A 22,272-nucleotide genomic window follows, 5' to 3' on the forward strand; every position below is an offset into this window, starting at 1 on the left:
CCAAATGCAAGATGGACCTGTTTGTCATGATATGGGAGTTGCTTCTTTTAAAAATCAAAGCAGTAATAGTCTCAGTGAATGGGATAGAGCTGATGCAGACTGAGCCTTGGCTCCTTTGAAAGGGTGAAAGGAGCCATACAATGGAAGAGACAGCTTTGAGTCTGCATTGCCCACTGCACTGATACCCACAGGCTTTGAATACATGAGGTATAGCTATTTCCATGAGATGGAAATAAGTTTTGAACTGCCTTTCTTGCCTATAAACTGTGCTGTCAATTTAACTCTTGGTTCCTGGATGTTTAAGTTTGTTTGAACTATGGTAAAGTGGCTTCAGTTGCAGCCAGTTAAACCTTTATGAACAGGGGGGGAAAGGCTAATGGAGCAGTTAAGAGCACAGTCCCTGGTTTAGGAAGGTAACTGCAGAGTCCAGACAGGGGTTCTGGGATGGGGATGCACAACTCAGAGGTGGACCTGGTGAATGGCACAGATTGCAGTTATTGGCAGGGACAGCTTCTTAACCTTGTATTGTATTTCATCCTTGTACAGTAACTAGAGGGAGAGGACTTTGTTCACCAAGTCCTTGACCTTCCTGGTGAGTGTGAGCACTGCAAGTTTCCAGATACATTCAGTACCAAAGCAGCACATTGGCACACGTATCAGACTTGGTTTGGGAGCTGTGTAAGATCTTCCCCTTGCTGCAGCCCTGTCCAAGGCCAACTTCATATGTTTAGGAGTTATTTTCTCATCACCAGAGTGATGATAAAAAACCACCCCCAAACTCTTATTTGGTATGGGCTCACAATTCTGCACTGGAATAAGATCACACAAAGAAGAAGCAATAAACTTCATTAGAGGTGACCCCTTTATCTGTGAAACTGCTTCTGCTTTAGAGTTCTGTGAGTAAATAATTTATATTCATTGCAAAAATAACTGTGCTGGTATAAAAGTATGTATTGGGGAGGTGTCAAATTTGGCATAGGATCTTGTACTGGTTCCTTGCAGATATACATGGGTGCAATTTGATTAGATATTCACATCTTGGTAGTTCCAAGAGAGCTGGTAGAGTTGCCCTAGGTGTTCCCTGTAGCAAAGGACAGCTGAATTACTTTACAAAACTGTTTTTTTGTGCAAAATAAATAAAATCAGTTCTACAACCACTTACCTTGGATGCCCATAAAAAGACAGAAAAGAGCACTAAAATTTCAGTTTTAAGTGGATGAGTGTCGATCTATCAGCTGTAACCACCTTGTTAATTTCTATTACTGACAGAGAAATAGTTTGACCAGAGAGTTATTTTAATCCAGAATATTTACTACTGTAATAGCAGAGACTGGTGATATTAAAGAAGTTGCACAAAATCTAGCTCTTAGATTTATTCTTAAAATACTCCTGTTTGTTAAAACATTTCAATCCCAATTATGCACCAGCTCTCTTGTGGGAAGTTAATGATTCCAATGAAAACAAAGGAAGAAAACTGTATTACAGATTGTTTTTCTTCTGCAGTGTAAAACATTCTTTAAAGGATTATTCTCTCTGCTTGCATTTACATAGACAGCAGTAAAGATTTTCAGCATTAGGTTATTTTTCGTTTCCTGGTGAATGTCACCTGCAGCATCTGCTAATTTTCTGATTCAATAATATAATCATCCTCAGTGAACAGGAGGTGAACAAGGAGAGCTGAAACTGAAAGTTAAGTTTAATTATCACGAGAGGTCCCGCTCACATTGCTGAGAAAGTGTTGCAACTGACATCGCCAACATAAAATGATTGATCTTTCTTTTTTGTTAAACCTTTGTCCTTGAAAGCTTTTGCCCCCCCGCCCCCCCCCCCAAAAAAAAAAAAAAAAAGGGGGTGGGTGGGTGTGGTGGGAGGGGAAAAAAGAAAAAGAGGGAGATGGTTTCCCAGTGCTGTTTGCCAGCCTCTGACTGCTGCCACAGATCGCCAGGCTCCCTGTCTACGGAACTGATTCTACCTGTCAGCAAATGTCTGAGCTGCGGAGCAGCTCCTCCCTGGCCTGTTGGCTGCTCTCTGCCTAAGTGGGACAGAAAATCTCGAGATCTTTCATTGACCCCCCCAGGACTGTAACACAGGGGGCACAGCCTTCCCCTTCCTCACTCCCTTCGCAGGGCCCCAGGGTGGGAGAGCTGTGCTGGGGAGAAACCTCTGCAGCGGGCTGAGCATGGGCTGCCCCGTCACGCAGCATGTGCAGAGGCTTGTGCTTTTATTAACACGCAGATACTGTAAACGAATGTTATTTCATCCACAGGTTCTTCAAGAACAATCTGCTGTGATTATTTGTCTTCCGAGTGTTGGATCAGTTCCTCTGGTTGACACACAAGGTGTTGCCGGTGCTGCCTCTGGTCTGTGGTGGGAGCAGTGTGACTTTTCAGATCAGGTTTCCAGAGGATCACAGGAATAAATACAGAATTTGTTTCTGCAAATAATCTCCAATGTCTGCTTGCAATTTGCTGTTTCCACAAAAATTTTTGGCAGTGGACATGTTTGCTTGGATTCTCACAATTGTTTTGGTAAGCATATTCTTTCCCTTGACAGGCCCCTCTTGGCAAATATTTCAAATTCCTGTCTTTCTCTTTCTATATTTTAGCTTTTCTCAGGATTTTTAGCTGCAGCTCTCTATTATTTCTAAGGGTGGCTCTGCTTGTCAGTACGTGATGGAGAATTCGTGATGGAGAATTCCTACGGTTTACACAGAATTCCTCCTCTTCCTTCAGGATATAGAGGAGTTAGTGGCTAAGAGTCATAAGGGAAGGAGTCTAACAAAATCTAGAGGGAAATAAGCAAAAGTCAGACTGGTTGTAATTAAGTGGGATGCTAATTTTTTGTAGGAACTGAAATTCAAAATTTTCAAAATTGTTTTGATGTAGATTCTAAATGAATTACAAACGACATGCACATTTTATTTCAGTACTGAAATTTTGTAATATTGAACTTTGGTAATATTGAAGCATTCAAGCAGCATGAATGTCTTAAGGTTTCTGAAATTAATTTTGATTTCTTCAGTCCTTGGACCCTGGAGTCCCATTTACTCGCCAGTCATCTGCGAGGAGCTAGTTACCACCAGAGGCTTTGGAAGCTCAGTATGCATCCGAGGAGCCAACTGGGTAAATCAGGGCCACAGCTACTACCAAACTTGCTGGGATTCCAGCTATATAATCTCTGTGTAAAGTGTCAGTGGAAAACTGTTTCATCCTGGAAGTTATAATCAACTCTACCCAAGAGTTTGGTGCAGAAGTTGTGATTAAGAAGTAGACAAGTAAGAGAGAGGACTTAGATACCGGAAGGAATAGAGCTAAGAAAAGGAACCAGGCTTATATAGGTACCTATATCAGATAGATAGAAGAGTCACAAAATGATGGGAGGGAAAGATAACCAAAGGTCAGAAGATAAGTCATAGAGGAGCAGTGGCATGTATGGAAACGGGAACGCGTGATCGCTTTTCTGTAGATCAGTATCCTGTGCGTCCATTGATTTTTAGACAGAGAATGTTTTTCTGCATGAGTAAGCATCTGCGGCTGAAAATAAGATCTAATCTGTTGACATAACTTCTGGCAAAAGAAAAAGGAAGCAAAATAATTTCAATTTTGCTGAGATATTAACATGGTCTGATTCCGATTTTTAGTTTCTGATCTTGCCTACATCACCTTTAAATGGCTCGTGTGAGGATAAAGGAGGATTTGATATGGAAATGCAGGGGAGAGATGAACAGGGTTGGAAAGCTTATCAAATTTTGTTTAAGATATTACTCTTCCAGTTTACTTCACTGCAAACAAAAAAGAACTTTGAGGGAACTGAAAAGAGGATTTTATCACAGAGGAGCAGATTAAATGAGACTATCAACTAGATCTAGCTGCTATTTTTGTTTTATGTATAAAATGATGGTTAATATCTGTGACATAGTTCAGAGTGTAATTGGGAGACATAAAAATACTTAAATTTTTTTTTTTATTTAAAACTAGTGAAGTGGCAACTACAGAAGTATTTTCCTAGTTCTTTTACTAGTTTTGTTGTGCAACTTTGAGCAAAACGGTGAAATGGCTAATGCCTCAGTTTCCCCTTCTTGAGAGAGACATACTAAAATTAATCCCTCAGAATGCCATGTGATTTTAATCAGAATTTTTTTAAAGGTCATGCTTCTCTAGATAGAAATATAATCTGTTATTTTAATAAACAGATCTGAGCTTTCTTTCAAAAATTTCTATCTAAAACCTGTTTTATTTTTCTTAAGCGTTTGAATTATGAACATTTGTTCTGGCTTTGATTCTTCTTTAAGTGTGCAGATTGCTAAAAGCAGTAATCTCTTTTATCTGTTTGCTGAAGCACATTGACTTGTTTCCACTTGTTCCTAGCTGGCTGGTGTTAGGACCCAGAAAAGAGACAGCAGCAACGTGATATAAATAGAGTACCAGAATGGGACAAAGTTTGAGAAGAAAGCATGACATCACTCAGACTTGCTCTCCACCCAAAAAGATCTGGGATGGAGGTGCAAACGTGAGCTGGACAAGCGAGGAGTTAGCAACTCTTTTTTTTTCAGCTCATTTTCTGAGGAAATACTGAGTTGTACGCCCTATGTGCTATAAGGAAGTACATTTTCTTGCTAGCAAAACTAAAACTAGCTTCAGATCTCTGACAACGTGAAAGTAATTGAAAGGCAAAGACAACCATCAGAAGAAAGTTGAAAACAAGATCTTTTTTTTTTGGCACAGATTGTAACAGAAATATTTGACTTCTTTCCATGGAACAGTACAACTTTCGGATCTGATGCACATTTCTTTTAATTTTCCTCCAATCACGGTAATTTATTTATAGTTAAATGAAGAGATCAAACTGTGAAGCGAACAAATACTACTTAAAGGGTTTGGAAGGATATTTTGCCATCACTGAAGCAACGGACTTTTTGACCCTGCATGGAAAATGTCCCTTTTAATACAAAAAGTAGCAAAGGAGAATTTATGATTGAAATCTTACAAGAATCTGATTTCAGTTGTACTTTTAACCTTAAATAGACCATGGAGAATTTATTATCTCTGCTCTGTTGTCATTATTCTTTGCTGATTTTATTTCAGTACAAATACCAGGTAATGTTCTCAATATGGTCAGCGTTGAGATATATTTGGATTTCTCTCAGCGAGTTTTGCCTCACTGTGTCTCATTATGTAATGTTTTATGTGCAGGTGTATGGAAATTATTCTCAGCTACCCAAACACCCAGGTAAGAAATGTTCTATTTACATTTTCTGATAACATGCTTAAATATTCATTTGCTTTTTTGGTTTGTATTTTTCATTTTCTCAGTAGCTCCAAAGAAACTGTGATCCTACGTTTGAATGTCAGCTCAGTATTAAAAATGTAATAAAGTCTAAAGTATCAGACTGTCACAGTCATTTTAAATTCAGTAACCTACCCACTAAACATTCTGCATAGAAATATATTTGGAAAAAAATGGCTTGTATCTGATATGTAGAAAAATCCTATATACACACTGCTTGTTTATTATTACTTTTCTGAGCATGAGTTTCTGAATCAGTCCTCTGCACAGACTATTTTCTTTTTTTCCTCAATGTCTTAATGTTCAGCACTTTCAATTCAGTAATTTACAGTTAGATATGCCAACTTATATACTTTGCAGTACTTTGGCATGGCTTCCAGTCATCCACCCTCCACCCAGCCTTCATGCTTAAGTTTAAATCAGTTACAGAGCATATTAAGGATCCCTCATCTGTTTTCAATGTAGAAGAAACTTACTCAAAGCTTATTTGGGGTCTGTGTGTGTAACTGCAGAATTCTTCTGTTTATATAAATAGTTTAACCTCAAGCCTCATGGTGGTGTACAAGTACAATTTTACTGCTTTACCAATTCATGTATTGCTTTGTGTTTTTAAGTTTTAACCATATATAATTATTTTCAACTATAAGACAGAGCGATGTGGAAAAGCCATGTTGTCTGCTATTGCAGTAGCTTCAGCCCGATTAGTTTCTTTTGTTCTCACTCAAAACCAAAGGAAAACAGTCTCATTTCCTATAGATGGGGATCACTGGCTTCTAGCTGATGGAACAACAGCGGGGGGGGGGAAAGCCTTCTGCAATAAAGGGGCAAGTTTACACATTTATTTTGAAGTTAGTGTGTGCGTGTGTAAGAATAGCTGCGAGCGATGCTGTCTGGATTTGAACTAGGCTGTAAACAAGTCCTGTGGTTTTGTTCTAAACACTGCGTAGTTACCTGTTGAAAGGATATTGCAAGTATAACTTGAGTTCAAGGCAACAGGTATTTGTTTTCAGAGGTCTTATCAGGGCTGATTGGCTGGAAGTGGGGTAACTGCATGGCTTTATATAGTTCAGAACTGGGAGCTGGGAAAGCCACCGACACGCAGCGTGGCTCTAGGCGATTCACATTGCTGTATATCTATTTCCTTTCCTATTTTTTCCAGCTCTTAAATGTAATGTCCTTAAAATATGGCTTCTCCTTATGAGTTTGATGCCAACCATAGCAATACCTTTGTTGTGATGCTGCTACTAGAGTAAATACTTCTCCCACATTGTGACACAATTTTTTGGCATCAAATAATTTTGTCCCAAGATTTTTCTTTATTTTTCTGAATTTTTGTCTCCTACCTCTCTTAAATTTAATCTTTTTTTTTTTTTTTTCCTGGATACAAAAAGGAGATGTTAATGGGAGCAGGAGATATTTGCATATAAACACACTGTGAAACAGCAAGCATGTTCTGTTCTCTCCAAAATGGAACTGGTAGTATGATGAAAGTTGGATAGAGGTACATCAGCACAGGTAGCATATGTGGATCTTAATACCAAAGAAATGTATAACTTTCATTTTTTTTTGCAATAGCCAGAATGTTCTTTGAAAATAGCACTAAGCGCACACCCAGATTTAGTTTACGCAAATATAAAAAACCTTGTTCCTATATCCTGTTTCCTCAGCATGCTTTGCCATGCTTGGCTTAGTTGAGTCTGGGTTGCCTGGAATTTTTAGACTGGGTTTTGTACATGCTTATTCTGTGTCATTATTCTCTTCTGTTGGCAGTAGCTTTCTCCTTTTGTTAGCAAACAAATATCTTTCTTGATATCTTGCAAATATTCAAAGGAAATGTATAGTCATAAAATCTCATCCATTTCTCTAAGACATCACAATCTTATCTATCATGCTCCCTCTCTCTGGGAAAACCTCTGACAACTACAAACATTTCTAGTTAGGTAGGCCAATAATAGATTCTGGTCAATTATGCATCATTTGTTTGGTATCTTTGGTATAGTTGAGTTTGGAAGCAAGTCTGAGTAGTTCATGAATCCTCACAAGATGCAGAGCTTCTTTTGGTTCTGTGTTCTTGGATATACAATTGCTTGTTGTGATGTTTAGCAATTTTATCAGTTTTACACTCTTATTAAAAAAAAAAAAATCTTAGTATTCTCTCTGAGTCACAGTGCTGAAACTATACTATGAGGATGGAAGACATCAAACTGATCTCGTCTGTGTGGGCTAGGCAGTTTAAGGATGCAAATAAAATTATTGCACCTTCATATCCATGCTAAAGAAATCCTGTTTATCCTGGGTGTTACAATAATAGAATCATTGTCAAATAGGCAAGTTGTTTTGATCTTAAGAGTGAAGAAAGGTGTGGGATAGACAGTAAATGTCAAAGAACACTGCTTGTGATTTGTTTTACTTTGCACACTGGGTATAGGGAGCTTTTGTATGGTGCATGACAGCTGAAGTGGATTTTAACAAACATCTCTATCAGCTTTGCACCTCAGGCTCTTGAGAGATTGCTTGGGAATGAAAAATGATTGTAGGGCAAAGAACTACAGATATGGTATAATATAAATACTTGCTCTCTTTGTCCCTGTTGTCCCTTGTGTCATTCCCCCACCCACCCCCAAAAGAAAAGATTAACTCAAACTAATAGGATGTTATGCCATGATGGTGAACAAAACATCTTCTCATTTGCATTCACAATAAAACTTCTGTGTATCTCTATCAAGCTTCTAAAACTTTCTTAGATATAGGAGATTATAAATTTACTTCAGCACAGCTGGTTAAATTAATTATTTTGAGAATAAAGGGTTTCTTGCAGCAAACAGGATAATAAGAAATTACAATTCATGCTTTTCTACATTATTAATGCTCTGCTCTTAAATAGAATTGTTATCTTAACAGAAAATTTGATTGTTTTGGGCAGCCTGCTTCTGGCCAGGTTTGAGTAGTTGCATCTACTAAAATCTGTTCAAAATCATCAATTAGTCTGTGCACATAAATCTGCCAATGGAAACCAGAAGATGTTTTGCTTTTGTCAGCTTGTACACCTATTATTAAGGAGGATGTTTAGGGAAAAAAAAAATTTCTCATCAGCCGTAAGGAGTTGTTCTATTTTTGGTGTAGTGGAGAAGGTTCTGAAGGAATCACTAATGCCATATGGAGAGTGAACTCTTTTCCATATTGTGGAACCCCTTTTCTTGAGGGACATCAAATTCCTTCTGTTAAAGGGAATTCTGCTCTAGGACTCTTAAGCTGAGTTATTTGGAGACATCAGGAGGGCTAGACTCTGCAGTAACAGCAGGGCATGCACCCATGCTCTCATCCATGTTGCAGCTTCTCCATCACTGAGTACTGCTCCTTACTAAATCTGACTAGTTGTCTCCATAGAAGACCAAAGGTGGAAAAATGCGTGGGTTAATATAACCTGAAGGTGTTGCACTGCTTTTCCAGTGGGTTTTGGAGAGAGGATAAGATTCCTGGGAACTGTAGAACTTTCTCCCTTGAACTTCAAAGAGCTGGGTTACCAGTGGAGGAGGCAGGAGCAGCAGTATGCTATAGACACTAAACATTCCCTCGTGCATTCCCTTATCGGAGCTTTGTACTACTCACCATGTGTTTAAAATCTCAGAAAAATCTTGAAATTCCTCTTGAATGACTCCTCAACTGTTACTTCCACAAACGCTGCCTGATACACTAGCAGATTTTAGTCAGAGATTGTTACACATTTTAAGCGAGTTAAAAATAAAAATCAGCTCAGTTTTAAAAACAGGTTTTCTGCAGTGGTCAGTCGGCTATATGGCTTTAATCTACTCTGCCATTTTGATTTATGACCTTGCTTATGTGCTGTACTTGATTTACATAAAATATTTTGTTTTACTTAACCTGTTGACCTCCTTTATTGTTCTCTTCTGTGGAGACTTGTTGCAGTCCATGTTGGTCCTTACTTCAATAATCTTTTAATCTGTGTTTCTTGAAAGGGTTCAAAGTTCTCGCATCAGCTTCCCATTACTGGCCATTGGAAGATGTGGATGGAATTCATGAATTTCGGGATACAAATGGAGGTAGACAAAGGATTCATTGACAATGGCAATAACATAAGTATTTGTACCAGTCTGTAAGTAGAAAGGGAGCAGAAGAAATGAAAGGGGCTAGCTTTTGTACCACAGCAGTTGAGATTTTTTTTTTTCAGTTAATGTTTTTGCAGTGCTCTGATGTCCAAATGATACTGTATTTGTGAACGGATTTTTTATAGAGTATTCTCAGACATTTTATAGGCTGTCTATGCATTGTTAAAGTTATAAAGAGAAACGGTTTATGATCCAAAGAGTCATTGAAATCACATTGCTATTAGGTGGTTTGATACATGCATAAGACACTCAGTGACTGAGATCTTTGGTTATGCCAGTGGTGAAGATGCCTCCTTCTTTTTGCTTTTTGGAAAAAGTTAAATGCCCAAATTCTTCATGCACTTCTGAAAATTGCATGTAGTATCTATAGAAAGAGAAGTGTAAGCTCATTTTTTACTCATTTTTATCTGCTTTCGGGTATTTCCTTAAAAACAGTATCGCAGCATTAGTTCAAATTCTTTTTCCAATTGGGCAAAATCAAGAGAGGTTTGGCAAGGCAAAAGCCTCACTGATTTGAAAGAGTCAGTTGCCAGGACTACAGGATCCCAAAGGGAATGATATTAGAAGGTAGACGAGTTGGATTCAGCAGTTTTCTGGTTCTGATGTTTCACATCAGGACTAAAAGGGGTGGTGAGTGCTTCCCAGGGATGGGCAGGTGATGTAATTAATGGAGCTTTGACTGAAGCACTGTATCCCATCGCAGCATTATGGGCTTGCAGGGCCATTCCTTTTGAGATGAAATTTTCAGCTATGCTCTGCCTCCTTGTGAGTCTCAAACGTCCCTTAGTAATTTTCACATGAACTATTTTTTCTCTTCTGACATTTTAGCCAATTCCATATTGGGCTGATGTATATTCCTCAGTTTTTCTCACACTATGGCTGACCACCTTGGCAGTTGAGCTGAACTGTTTTGTACTAGTGCAAGGGGTAGCTGCTGTCTTACTACTGGTGACTGTAATATCTTTACCCAGAAAGATCACTGCAGAAGATTAAATCAGGAGTTAGAGACCTTTACAACCTTACATGAAAAATCTTATAAAAGTGCAAAGTTATTGCTAGCTATTACACAAAAATGGCAATATCAATCTCTGTTCCTAAGTGGGAAAAAGATTCATAAATATCTAAAACCTTTTATTCCAGAGGTATTCACGTATTCTAAGTTTAAACTTTGACCCATCTTTCCACAAAGTTTCTTAAAGGAATGAAATTGGTTGACCAGAAATAAATCTGGGCAATATTCTGCTCCTGTTAGAAGCTGATGGCAGCATTCCTACTGACTTCAATAGAATCATAATTTGGCTTACAAAAATTTACCGTATGAGTTCTCTAACAGTGTGTTAAAGTAATTTTCTAACACTGGACTTCACATAGTTTCAAGAATAGTAAAGCACTCCATATCTAGCATTGTTTTGGCACTCATGTTACAACTGATTTGTTCTGAAAGTGCTTGAAAGTAATATGTAAAATATATCTCTTGGAAAGATGACAACTGGTATTAGATTGTTTTTCAAATTATGTTAAGTTCCATTATTTCAGCAAAACTCAGAAAACTTTTCAATAGTATCTTGGAGGAGATAAAGCAGAACATAGAAAGTTTCTTCACTTACAGGAATGGGACTGGCTCACATGAGCAATCTCCTTTCACTCCTATTATGACATTGTGTTAAATAACTTTATAAATGAACCAGCTGCATGACTTTGCTGAAAAATTTTGGAGGACTTTGTCTCACTATTATTTGCAGAGGATGCCAGCAGCCAAGTCTTTCTCTGCAGTGCAATTCTGTCGATGTTGAATTCTTTTTTTAGTTGTAGTGGATAGTTCAAATTATTCTCAGTTGCTTATATTGTGTCATAATACACAGATACTATTTCAACTGCCTCCAGCAGAGGTTTTATGTATCTATCTGATATTTGACTTTGATATACAAGAAAAGTTTTCTTTATTGTTGTAATCTAATGCAGGTGACAATTTACTTGTTTTTGATACCATTCTGATTACACAACTCTTCTGTTTATGGCTAGAGTCTCTCTTGTTTTTCCACTCATCATATCATGCAATTATTTTCATTCCGTGTTTCTCCTCTTAAATCCTTGAAGCATCATAATCTGTCCGTCATGTTAATCCATTTTATTTGTTGAAGTCATTGTGTGTGAAGCCAGATTTATATCTCTCAATGCATTTGTGTTGTGAGAGAGAGTGTCAGCAAATTAATTTTGGGGTTATCTCGGCAGTAGAAGCAACTGAAGGGAAACAGTCAACCAAAAATATAGCAAATAAAAAAAATGTGGCCATGTTCAGGTTTTTCGTCTGACCTCTTGTTTTCCATGCATTTTTCTCTTGAGGTTTTTGTGTGAGGGTTGGCTTTGTTGTTTTTTTTGTTTTTTTTTTTAAAGAGCATTTGCCTTTCCCTTCTGTGAGCTCAGTTGTAAATCCTGAATCAGTGTGCCTCTGTTTACTTTACTTTCTAGAGCTGGTCTTTTCACCAAGCTCTATTTGCCTGCCCAGGCTAAATAATTACAGTGCACAAGATACTGATAAATTATCAGAATAAGAAAAAAAAAAAAAAAAAAAGGAGAATAAAATTTTATTGTCAAATATAAAAAATTGTTTTTTTCTTATGTTTAGGTGGAATTTCTTGGGTTTTAATTTGTGCCCATTGCCTCTTATCTGTTCACTGGATACAGCTAAGGGGAGTCTGGCACTATCTTTACACCTCCCGTGGGGTGTTTGTATACATTGATAAGATCCCTGAGCCCTCTCTTCTCCAGGCTGAGCAGCCCAGCATTCTCAGCCTTTCGTTGTACTTACTCCAGTATGTCCATGTCTGTCTTGTACTGGGGAGCCCACAGCTGGACATGGGACTTGAATTGCCCATAGCTTTTGCACTGGTATAATGATTTTTGTTATAATTGCAGAGTTCCTTAACCAGCATGACTATGTTTCAGAGTCCTTCATCTGCAGTTGTATTTTTTTATAGTGTTTTTCCTCTCAGTTACTGTAAGGAAAAAAAAATCATTTAGTGTTACTGCATTTACTTAACTTGTGTAGTTAAAGTCCTTGGGAGAAGTGGTTATATGATAGTTTTAAGGCCACGGACAAACATCTGTGATTTGTGCTATGTTGAGAGATATGAGCTGGTCAATTCATTACTGATTGTGTTTATTCATTGTTTTGCTTATTTGCTTATTTTCTTTTGTTGTTCCACCCAGCTCTAAGAATCCACAACTTCACTGTGCTTCCTTCCCATAACTCTACCTTTGTATATACCAATGACTCTGCCTACTCTAACTTCTCTGCAACTGTAGGTGAGGATTTACGTATTTTTTGTTCTGCATTTGTCAAGCTTGGATGGTTCTTGTAACATTGGATTCAAAGTTAACACTGAGTTTTGGTCATGTGGTAAAGGTCTATTTATGCTCACATTAGCATACGTTACTGGAAAAACACTCCTGCAATGTCACCTGAATTACTCTGATCTACTGAGAGAGACATCCCCATGCTAAGCAGCTCATGGGAGGATGAGCCCCATTGGTCATCCAAAAGCCAAAATATTTATATTAAGCTTAAAGGAAACAGACATGACATTTCAAAGGAATGTATAAGAAAAAAATAGGTTAATATTTTTTCTTGTCTTTCAAGGCTAAAAGGAAAAAGAAGCCATCTGTTTTGCACCATTTTATAATAATTTTTAAAGGACACATTAAGAAAGACTGGAAGTAAGATCTCGTCAATCACGAAATCTTTGATTAACATGTGTGGGTTTTTTTTAAAAAAAGGCAAGCAAAATCTGCATATATATGTCCTTTTAATGTTTTGCTTTGTTTTTACACCAACACACCAGGAGATAAAAGGAAGAATAGAAAACGACAACTGTCCAGGCAGAAACCTGACAGATTGGAAACTAGTTACATCTGTACCAGCATAAGCTTCAGGACATTTAATTTAAGTCACTAGCATTTATACTTGTGTAGGTGCAATTGAAATATGACCTCTTGTCCACTTTACAATTAGGAATTAACTCACATCTAGTTGTTGGAAAATCTGACCTAAGGAGAATGATAGAAATAGCAGAACTGTCATTTGGGCTACTCAGATACTAGGAAGTTTATATTAGAATATTAAACCCACTATTTTTCTACTCTCTAACATTAAAACTATGCTGGCAAATATGAACTCTATTATTAATGAACTTCAAATGACCCTAATTCCTTTCAGTCCTTTCTTATCTGTTTTACAGACCATTTGCATAGTTCTCACATAATAAGATATATTCAGTATGCACATTAAAAAGAGTGACATCATTGGCAAAAGAAATGCCATGGAAATGGAAATGCATTACCTTATGGGATTTATTCTGGCTAGGTTAATTTAGAATTGAAATTATTCAAGAAGAGCTTAGAAATGTTTGCTTCACTACATAATACACACTCAAATTTTTAAAAGAAACTAAACTTTATCTGTCCATTACGAACAGAACTCGATGACTTCTTCCTCAAAGGGAAGATACTTGAAAACTGGTATTTGTGTTGAGATTTGGAATGAACTAAGAAAATATTTGGACATATATTCACTGAGGGCTATACCATGCTGTGGCTGTTTCCCTGAGTGGTGTTACCTACAGATGGGCCAGCACTGTGACTGCTGTCCTCATGCCTGATGGTTGTCTGCAGTTTGAAAATGAGATGCTCTTTTGCCCATGTGTCTGTTGTGTAAAGGGATGCACCATCCTGAAGCTGTGACAACAGTGTTGGCGATTATCACTCTAGATAGATAGTCTGTCCCTAGTGAGCACTGACTGTGCATCTTTGGCATGATTTGCACAGTGCCCTGCTATGCTAAAGGCTTCAGTTAAGTCAGGTAGAGATACAGAGAGACGTCCCTTACGTCCCACCCTTCATGTGGTTTAGACCATTTGTCCTTGTTTCCCTTATGATCTCATTAGATTTTCAAATATCAAACAGCACCTAGCTGGTATTTTCTTCTCAGGGCAGGAAAAGATTGTATTCTCATTGCTGGTGTTTCTCTTGGAGCAACTCTTCTCCTAACACTCTTTCAGAAGAAATTATAGAGAAAGGTCTTAAAAACAAGGTCCTGAATCTTCCCAGTCCTTGCAAAAATGCCATCACAAACAATGGTATTAACAAGAAATTCCAAACTTAACAATTACATTCTATCTGCTCAGAAATAGATGATACAATATTCTGTGGTCCGTGGAATGCAGGCTTTTTAACACAGTGGAATTTCTTGATTGTGATTTCTTATTGTTAAGATTGCTAAAATTAGTCCTTCTTTTTATCTTGGAACAAATGAAATGAACTTCCCATCCCCATCTAGCAGCTGGGCTTTCAGACCTTAGTGAGGTTTCCTATAATAAACAAGTTTCTTTTTTTTTTTTTTTTTTTTTTATAGTATTAAGAAGGCTCATGTGCTTTAGCTAGTAGGAGATGAACCAACAGTGCTTTCCTTTAGGAGGGAACACAGGCAAATCACGATCAAATCCCAAGATAATTAGTTGATAGGCATGTTAGACAAAGAAATAGCCTTTCCAAATGACAATGGTGCCATACCAAAGAACATCTGAAAAGGATATATAGCTTGTCGAGCATATTTCATTGAACTATTTTTTTTTAATGAAAAGTGGCTTTTGATCGCAAGATTTCCCTTTCAAAAAATAAAAAACCCACAACTATTCTGTTACATTTTTGATTGATTAAAGAATTCCCTCACTAACCCAGCCTAATACTGCTGTGATGTGTCTGGTATTCGGAACTCTGGAAAGCATAAGGTTTTTTCAGATTACTTTGAAATAATAATTTTTGGATGTATAGGTTCTGTCAAGCAGTCTTAGTTAATCAAGAATTTGAGTGATGGATATGAGTATAATTTTTACAAACTTGAAATGAAAGTTATCTGTATGGTATTTAAAAAAAACCCACAACCACTATCAAATCCCCACCAAACTCAAACAAAAACCAAAAAGAAAAACAACCAAAAAACCCCAACAAAAGCAAACCTGCAGCTGGAAAAAGATAAACATGTGAGGTGTCTGAGTCTGTTAAAATCATGTTTTCAGGAACTTTTGATTTATATAAATGTTAAACTATATTTTGCTTTTCCTTTAGATATTGTAGAAGGAATGGTGAACAAAGGAATTTACGTCACCGAAAAGAAAGGAGTTACCTTTCTCTTCTTTGGAAGCTATCAAAATTCTTGCATTAGTAATCCAGAAGTTTGTGGACCTGAAGGTTAGTAAATTCATTAATGGCTATTTACTTTTCTTTTGATGTCAAATTATGTAATTCAATAATCAGTGTTTATTTCCTCACTGGAATGTACTCTCTAAAATTCTAGCTTAACACTTTATTGACTTTTAAAACAATTGAGTGTTGATTGCTGAAAATTTAGTGTTTTCTAACTGTATCTCAAATTAGAACTAATCACCAACTACTCAGATTAATGATCTGTGGTATAATTACTTCAAACAAAAACAGAAATAAGCTTACAGTGCCCAAAATCTTGCTGTGGCATCAAGATTAATTCCTACAGGAACTGCAGTTTGACAGACAAAGAAATTGTCCTACAGGTTTCAAATCTAGAAGACAGTTTTTCAGTGTGGCCTCTTAGCAGGAGTGTTGGGGTTATTTTTAGATTTATCTTTGGAGATAAGAAAATTTTTAAGTCTCCCATGTCTTGTATGTGCTTAAATCTCTTAATTCTGTTTCTCTTCCCTTTCTTCTTCTTAGGTTAGGGTCAGAAAATGTCAGGTGAAATAGGTGGGCACAAGTTTCACAATATGTTTATTACAGAAGATGATTAAAACTGTGTATGACTGTCAAACCAAACATACAGCCAGTCACTAGCATAAAACAGTCACTAGAGATTTAAAATTTAGTAAAAATGGAAGGATCAGTGGAAAATGATGGCTTTCTATACACTCTAGCAGTCTCTAAGCTTAAGCAGTATTGTTAATATTGAATTTTCTTGCTTTTATTGATTTAAGCTATTCTTCAAATGAGTAACATAACTTGAATTAGGGTTGGTTGTTTGGTTTTTTTACCTACTAAAACAAGAGCTGTGTATGAACTTCTTAAAGTAGGAGAAACTCAGAGTAGATGGTACACAGCTATTACATAAGAGTATTAGAAAATATAATTCAGTATCCTGGTGTAGGTATATTTTCTGATACATGTTGTATCTTTTCATACTCTTTTTCGTACCGCTGGGAAATAAAAATCATCAGTAAGTCATATTATTTCTACACCTATAGTATAACATAATAATCAGAATAAATTTTTTTACAGTACTAGAGCACTCCCAGTATCTCACAAACAAGAACATTAAACACATAAAACACTGAAATGTTCAGCAGATGAAATGTGAAGAGAAGTCATATAAACAATAAACACTAAATCACTGCAGCAGGTATAAAAAAAAAAAAAAAAGGAAAAAAGCCAACACCCCTTTATCTAAAGAGAGTGTCTGTTTTTCTCCAAATAAAATAAAACCTGAGGCAATGATAAGATGTAATTTTATTCAAGCCTATTATTGCTTAAACATCTGTTGACAGTTGGTTGTATTTGTGTCAAACTGGTGTTAAATACACTTAAGACAGGAATGCTTTCTGAAACAATCTTGAGATCTTTTCAGATTAAATATTTCAACCTGTGAAACAAGAATCCCAGTATTTTTTTCCTAGGTTAAATTTAATATTTCAGAACTGTTATTTTGACTAGAGAAAACAAACTATTCTTGTTTTTTAAATGTTGAAACATTCTTCCCCCGCCTTCCTTCTTTCTCAAGTCATTTTTAAACAATGGTTTTCTGTAAGCAGTTTTGGGCTCATTAAAATGGCATTCTCAGTCAAAAGAAACATTTGTGAAAGATGCAAGAGAATGATCTCTTAATCACTAGTTTGAACACAGCTGAAGTTGGATTTAGTCAACATATTTGAAGTTGAAATTAAAAAAAAAACCCCTACCTTTATAAAAGCAACCCTATGTACAACGTAGCATTTCATAAAGCTGTGTGTTTATTGTGTGCCTTACTTTAATTTTTATTTTTAGTTTTGGCATTCCATGAACCAAGTGCACACAAGGAGAATTTAGATCCACAGTTTCCTTGTGGCTGCAGGATGATCAGTAGCCACAAGGTAGTCCAATAGGGTAGACAGTCAAAGATGGGGGAAACCAGCTCCACTGCAGACATGCTGTAGAACTTAGTCTCTCTGTCTACATCTCTCCGCCCGTAAAGAAGGAATAGCAGCACTTCCATATCTTTCAGAACTGTGGTGAAGCACTGGAAAAAGATTGTGACACTTTGACAGAGGAATTGCATTAACAGCAGTAATAAATTAACATGGTTAGCCTTGGTGGCCCTTTCACTAGGGTGGTGAAGGATGGTATGCAGGTACAAGGGAGTAACCCGAGAGGGTTAGATCAGTGTTTCAAGCTGTTACTGGTGTGGAAAAGAAGCTGAAATACAAGCTTTGTTGATGAAGGCATTGCAACTTACTTACAACAAATTCTTCAGTTGGGAGTTCACAGCATTTATAGCTTTAAACCCGTATCCATCAAGGTCTAGCAAACTGAGATCGATGATGTTCCTATACTGATTGATTTCTAGGAGGCCAATGATAATTGATTAGCATTTCCATGGTAGTTATAATGTATAAAGCATTTAGGGAATGGTATGTAGATCATGTAAATTGATGGGTGCTGTCATAAGGATAAACAGATCAGTTAGACAGGACTATACTAGATTGATAGTTAAATTATTTATTCTGCAATAATATAACTTTTAATTTTTCTGCTAAGTTAATGTGACAAAAAGAATATGGGAAATATAAAAAAATCTAGAGAGTAGTGGAAGGGAATATTTCTGATGACTGTAGTGACCAGTCTGAGGATTTTCCATCTTTAATCATAAAATTACAAAACACACTAAAAAAAGTCTATGATTTTAACAAGAAATGTACATAATAGTTTGAGGGCTTCATTAACTTGTGCTGGTCTATCTGGTAGCAAATTGGCAAAGTTTATACTGTCTGGGGGCCCTGCAGAACTGCTTGCTATAAAATCATCCAGACAGAGGTATTTTGACTACATGTCAAAAAAGCATAGACAGCAGGTTCAGGGAAGTGATTATTTGCTTCTGCTCAGTGCTCATGAGAGTCTATCTTAAGTACTGTCCCATTTTTGTCCCCCAATACAAAAGAGATGCTGACAAGCCAGAGTGAGTCCAGCAGATGTCTTAGGGGGCTGCACAATATGACATTGTGAGGTGGAAAGGCTGAGGCTTTTCCTTGCCGCCAGTGATGAAAAGAGAATGCTAAGGGCTGTCTTCAACTACTTAATGGGTGGTTATAGGAGCAGATGGAGCTAAACAATCTTGGAGATGCACAATGGAATTGTGGCAGGCAATGCAGGCATGTTGTAGCACAGGAAATGCTGATTAGATCTAAGGAAAAAAGTTTCTTTGCGATGTGGGTGGCCAAGCATGGGGATGGTTTGCACAGAGAGACTGTGCAATCTGCATCCATGGTGACGTTAAAACCTCAGCTGAGCTCTGAGCAACCAGATCTAGCCCTGAACTTGCCCTTGCTCTGAGACGGCAGTTCAGACTAGGTGATCTGCAGGGTCATTGCCAACTTAATTCTTTATGATTCTTTGTGGCAAAACCTCTTCCACTTCTGTACTTCATAAACTTTTTCTCAACCTGCTCTGAACTCAGATTTTATTGTTAGCACTTTGTACTATAAATTCTGAGATGAACATTTTTAGGAGCTGTTTAGTCGAGCCATTTTCTTTGTAATTGCATTTGACTGCAGAGCCTCTACAGCAGAGCCACTATGAACTTTTGAAGTGCCAGGGAGGTTTGATTTGCTACTTGCGTTTCAGTCAAGCCTTTTGAGGTAACCTTTACTAAAGAAACAAGCCATTTTACAGAAATCATATTTCTTCACTAATGTGCAATCTGAAGAGCTCTCCAATTTTGTGGTATAATAGTAAAATTTACTGTGAATTGAACAGGATTATTTGTGGACAAAGTTAATCATATGTGCACTTATGGGACTGCACTTGCATTTTGGGAAGAATTCTTTGATTTTTGTGTAGGTGAGGACCTCAGAATTTTGACCATGGCTCTGCATATGTTGCTGTCCTTTCCTTTTGCATTGGTTCTTTGCTTTCAGCAATTATTGGAGCACTGAAGTGTGAAAACACAGATAATAACATGCTTAGAAGAATTAAAGTGTAATTGGCAATGGATGCTACTCACTAAGCATGGGCATGCTGGCAGCCAGTTAGCGCATCAGTAGTTTGGAAGCAGTCAATGCACTGTTTCTGGCTCTGCTCGCATTTGGTGAACGTCAAAAAAAAGATGCAGATGCTGGTGGAGGATATGGAGATATGAGAACAACTGATGTTTTGAAATAAGCGTAGATCTCAGGAGGCAAAGCGGTCATCACAGGTAGTTGAGAAGGGTGAGGTGATCAGAGAGAAAAGGCAAAGAAATGGAAACATAAATCTGTAAGAAAAGAAGACTTCATTACTTTTGGTGCTCAAAGAACTTTAGTGTTAACTGGTAGAAGCTCCTCAGGAAGCAATGATTACTACTATGTTCTGAGTATGAGCATGTGATATGAAACCATGTTTATTTGGATTAAACTGTTAGAGCATTGTTGATTTTAAAAATCCTGTCCTTGTTTATGCTAGTAGATGATCTGTCCTCAAAAGCATTTCCACTCTCTGTATTATACCGTATTGGAAATTTTTAATTGCACTTGGTTTTTGTTTTGTGGGTTGTTTTGTTTTGGGTTTTTTTATTAAAATTTCCTCTCATTTGCCTTCATCAGGAGTAACATTTTCATTTTTCTGGAAGACTCAAGACCAGCAGGCTAAGCTTCTCCCTGCTTCTGGTGGACAAGTCATTTCCAGTGGTTTCAAAATCTGTTCAAATGAAGGTGAAGGCTCAGTGGAATTTTATACCCGCGGGAATGCAATGATGAAGTGGAAAGCAAGCTTTAGTCCGCCAGGTAAAACTAATTTTTTTTTTTTTTTTTAATTAATTTAGTTGTTATATTTTACTTTATTCTTGCAGAGAGCTGTAGTGATAAGAGCACAAACTCAGGAAAGAGAGGTGGATATATAAAAATAGCTACAGAGCTCTGTGCTTAAGAATTCTCTTGATGTGGGGAGAAAGACAAAGTACAGACTGAGAAAACAATGATACTGTATTATAGAGCTTCACCATCCAGTAACGGTCCTTGGACCTAACTTCCAGTTGTTTCTGAAGTGGAACTCTTACTGACATCAACAGTTTAATGAGCGCTTAGATGGAAACATGAGTGAAGAATGCAGAATAATCCCTGACAGTTCTCAGTATATTCTAAAACTGGATATGTGTGCTGTCCTCTATTGCCTCCTTAATTAAGACTTTATTTGGTAACTCCCTAACTGGGTGTTTAGTGCTTTAGTCATTTTGTTATCTGTTGAGTGAAAAGTTTTGTATACCATGGCGTAGTATTAATAAACATTTTGGTATATCATGTATCTTACTGCTTCTATCTAAACTGTGTACTGCTGGGGAGTGGTATTACCTAGTGACTGGAACTAATTCTGGTCTTCTAGTAATGCTAATAACAATCACTAAATATTTTCTTGCCTTAATTTGACTACCTTGCAAAATAAGACTTTCTCACCTCATAGTAGCAGAGTTTTATGAAGCTTAATAAATCCGTTTAGAAATCTTATTTTAAATGGTAAGAATTCACACATTTGTGGATTATCCAATCCAAGTGAAAATTAATACGTTTTTCGCCTCTCAGATATGACAAAGAAACTTCTAATTAGTCTTTTTGCTTGTTCCCCAGTTCTTGCAGTCTTTATGCAGTTCTTGCTGAACTGAGTTTGAGACAGTATTGAAGAGACTTCAGATCTTGGCCAATAATACTTAGCAAGCATAATTTATGAAACTGCAGTGAGCCCAAGTAAGAGTTCAGACAAAAGCGAACAGGCATTCTGCCAAAGTATGGGCTTCCCCATGGGTATAAAGATTAATATACATGACATCAGCATTCCATAATTCACTCTTAGCACTTCCTATACAGCTCTATGGCATTGCACAAGTCAGCAAAAACATACTGAACAGGAAAGACTCTAAATGGAATTGACTCATGGATTTTGCTGTGACTTTTAATGTTTTGCAGGTCCTTATTGGACTCATATTCTCTTTACTTGGAAATCAAGAGAAGGATTGAAAGTCTACGTCAATGGAACTCTAAACACAACTGATCCAGATGGGAAAGTTTTCTATGATTATGGAGACCCTAGTGCAAATCTGCTGACTGGGACAGAGGGGCATCAGACTAAGCGCTATGTGAATGGGGCATTTGATGAATTCATCATATGGGAAAGGGCACTCACCCCCAATGAAATTGAGCAGTACTTTACAGCTGCTATTGGTGAGTATATGTGCTGCAGTTTATAATTCATTTTTCTGTAAAGATGCTGACTTAAAAATGTTTAGTGGGATTTGTGTTCATTTTGCATCTTTCAGCTATTGAACATAATATTTAGAGACAGAAAAACTCAGGTACGAATGTCACCAAAACACTCGGCTGTCTTTGGATGTGCAGTCTTTTCATCCTAGAAGTGTCATAAAAAATTACCAAGACCTGAAGTATCCAGCCGTTGTCAGATCCCCTGGGATCAAGAGAAGAGCAGCAATAATTAGACTGGAGGCAGAACAGTATTAGGAAAGACTGACTCCAGATTTCTAACTTGCACTCTGGTTGTTGTGTAACTTAGAGCCAAGTCACTCAGTGTAATTCCAGCAGATGTGGATAATAATGGTTCTCTC

The 22,272-nt window shown here is 37.2% G+C and overlaps 1 protein-coding gene across 2 annotated transcripts in view; it reads left to right on the forward strand.

Moving 5' to 3' along the window:
* Positions 1 to 4,811: 4,811 nt before the first annotated feature.
* The window catches only part of ADGRD1 (adhesion G protein-coupled receptor D1), a 159,931-nt gene continuing 142,470 nt past the window's right edge, over positions 4,812 to 22,272 (forward strand). The window contains exons 1-7 of one of the 2 annotated variants that reach the window (XM_074921495.1): positions 4,812 to 5,096; positions 5,193 to 5,229; positions 9,264 to 9,347; positions 12,624 to 12,719; positions 15,537 to 15,659; positions 20,267 to 20,446; positions 21,620 to 21,874. In XM_074921495.1, the coding sequence (XP_074777596.1) occupies positions 5,028 to 5,096; positions 5,193 to 5,229; positions 9,264 to 9,347; positions 12,624 to 12,719; positions 15,537 to 15,659; positions 20,267 to 20,446; positions 21,620 to 21,874 (844 nt within the window). In that variant the 5' untranslated portion in view covers positions 4,812 to 5,027. The remainder of the gene's footprint in view (positions 5,097 to 5,192; positions 5,230 to 9,263; positions 9,348 to 12,623; positions 12,720 to 15,536; positions 15,660 to 20,266; positions 20,447 to 21,619; positions 21,875 to 22,272) is intronic. The other variant, XM_074921496.1, reaches the window with a different exon arrangement.

This window comes from Athene noctua, chromosome 17 (genome assembly GCF_965140245.1).
Source record: "Athene noctua chromosome 17, bAthNoc1.hap1.1, whole genome shotgun sequence".
NCBI classification, from domain to species: Eukaryota; Metazoa; Chordata; class Aves; order Strigiformes; family Strigidae; genus Athene; species Athene noctua.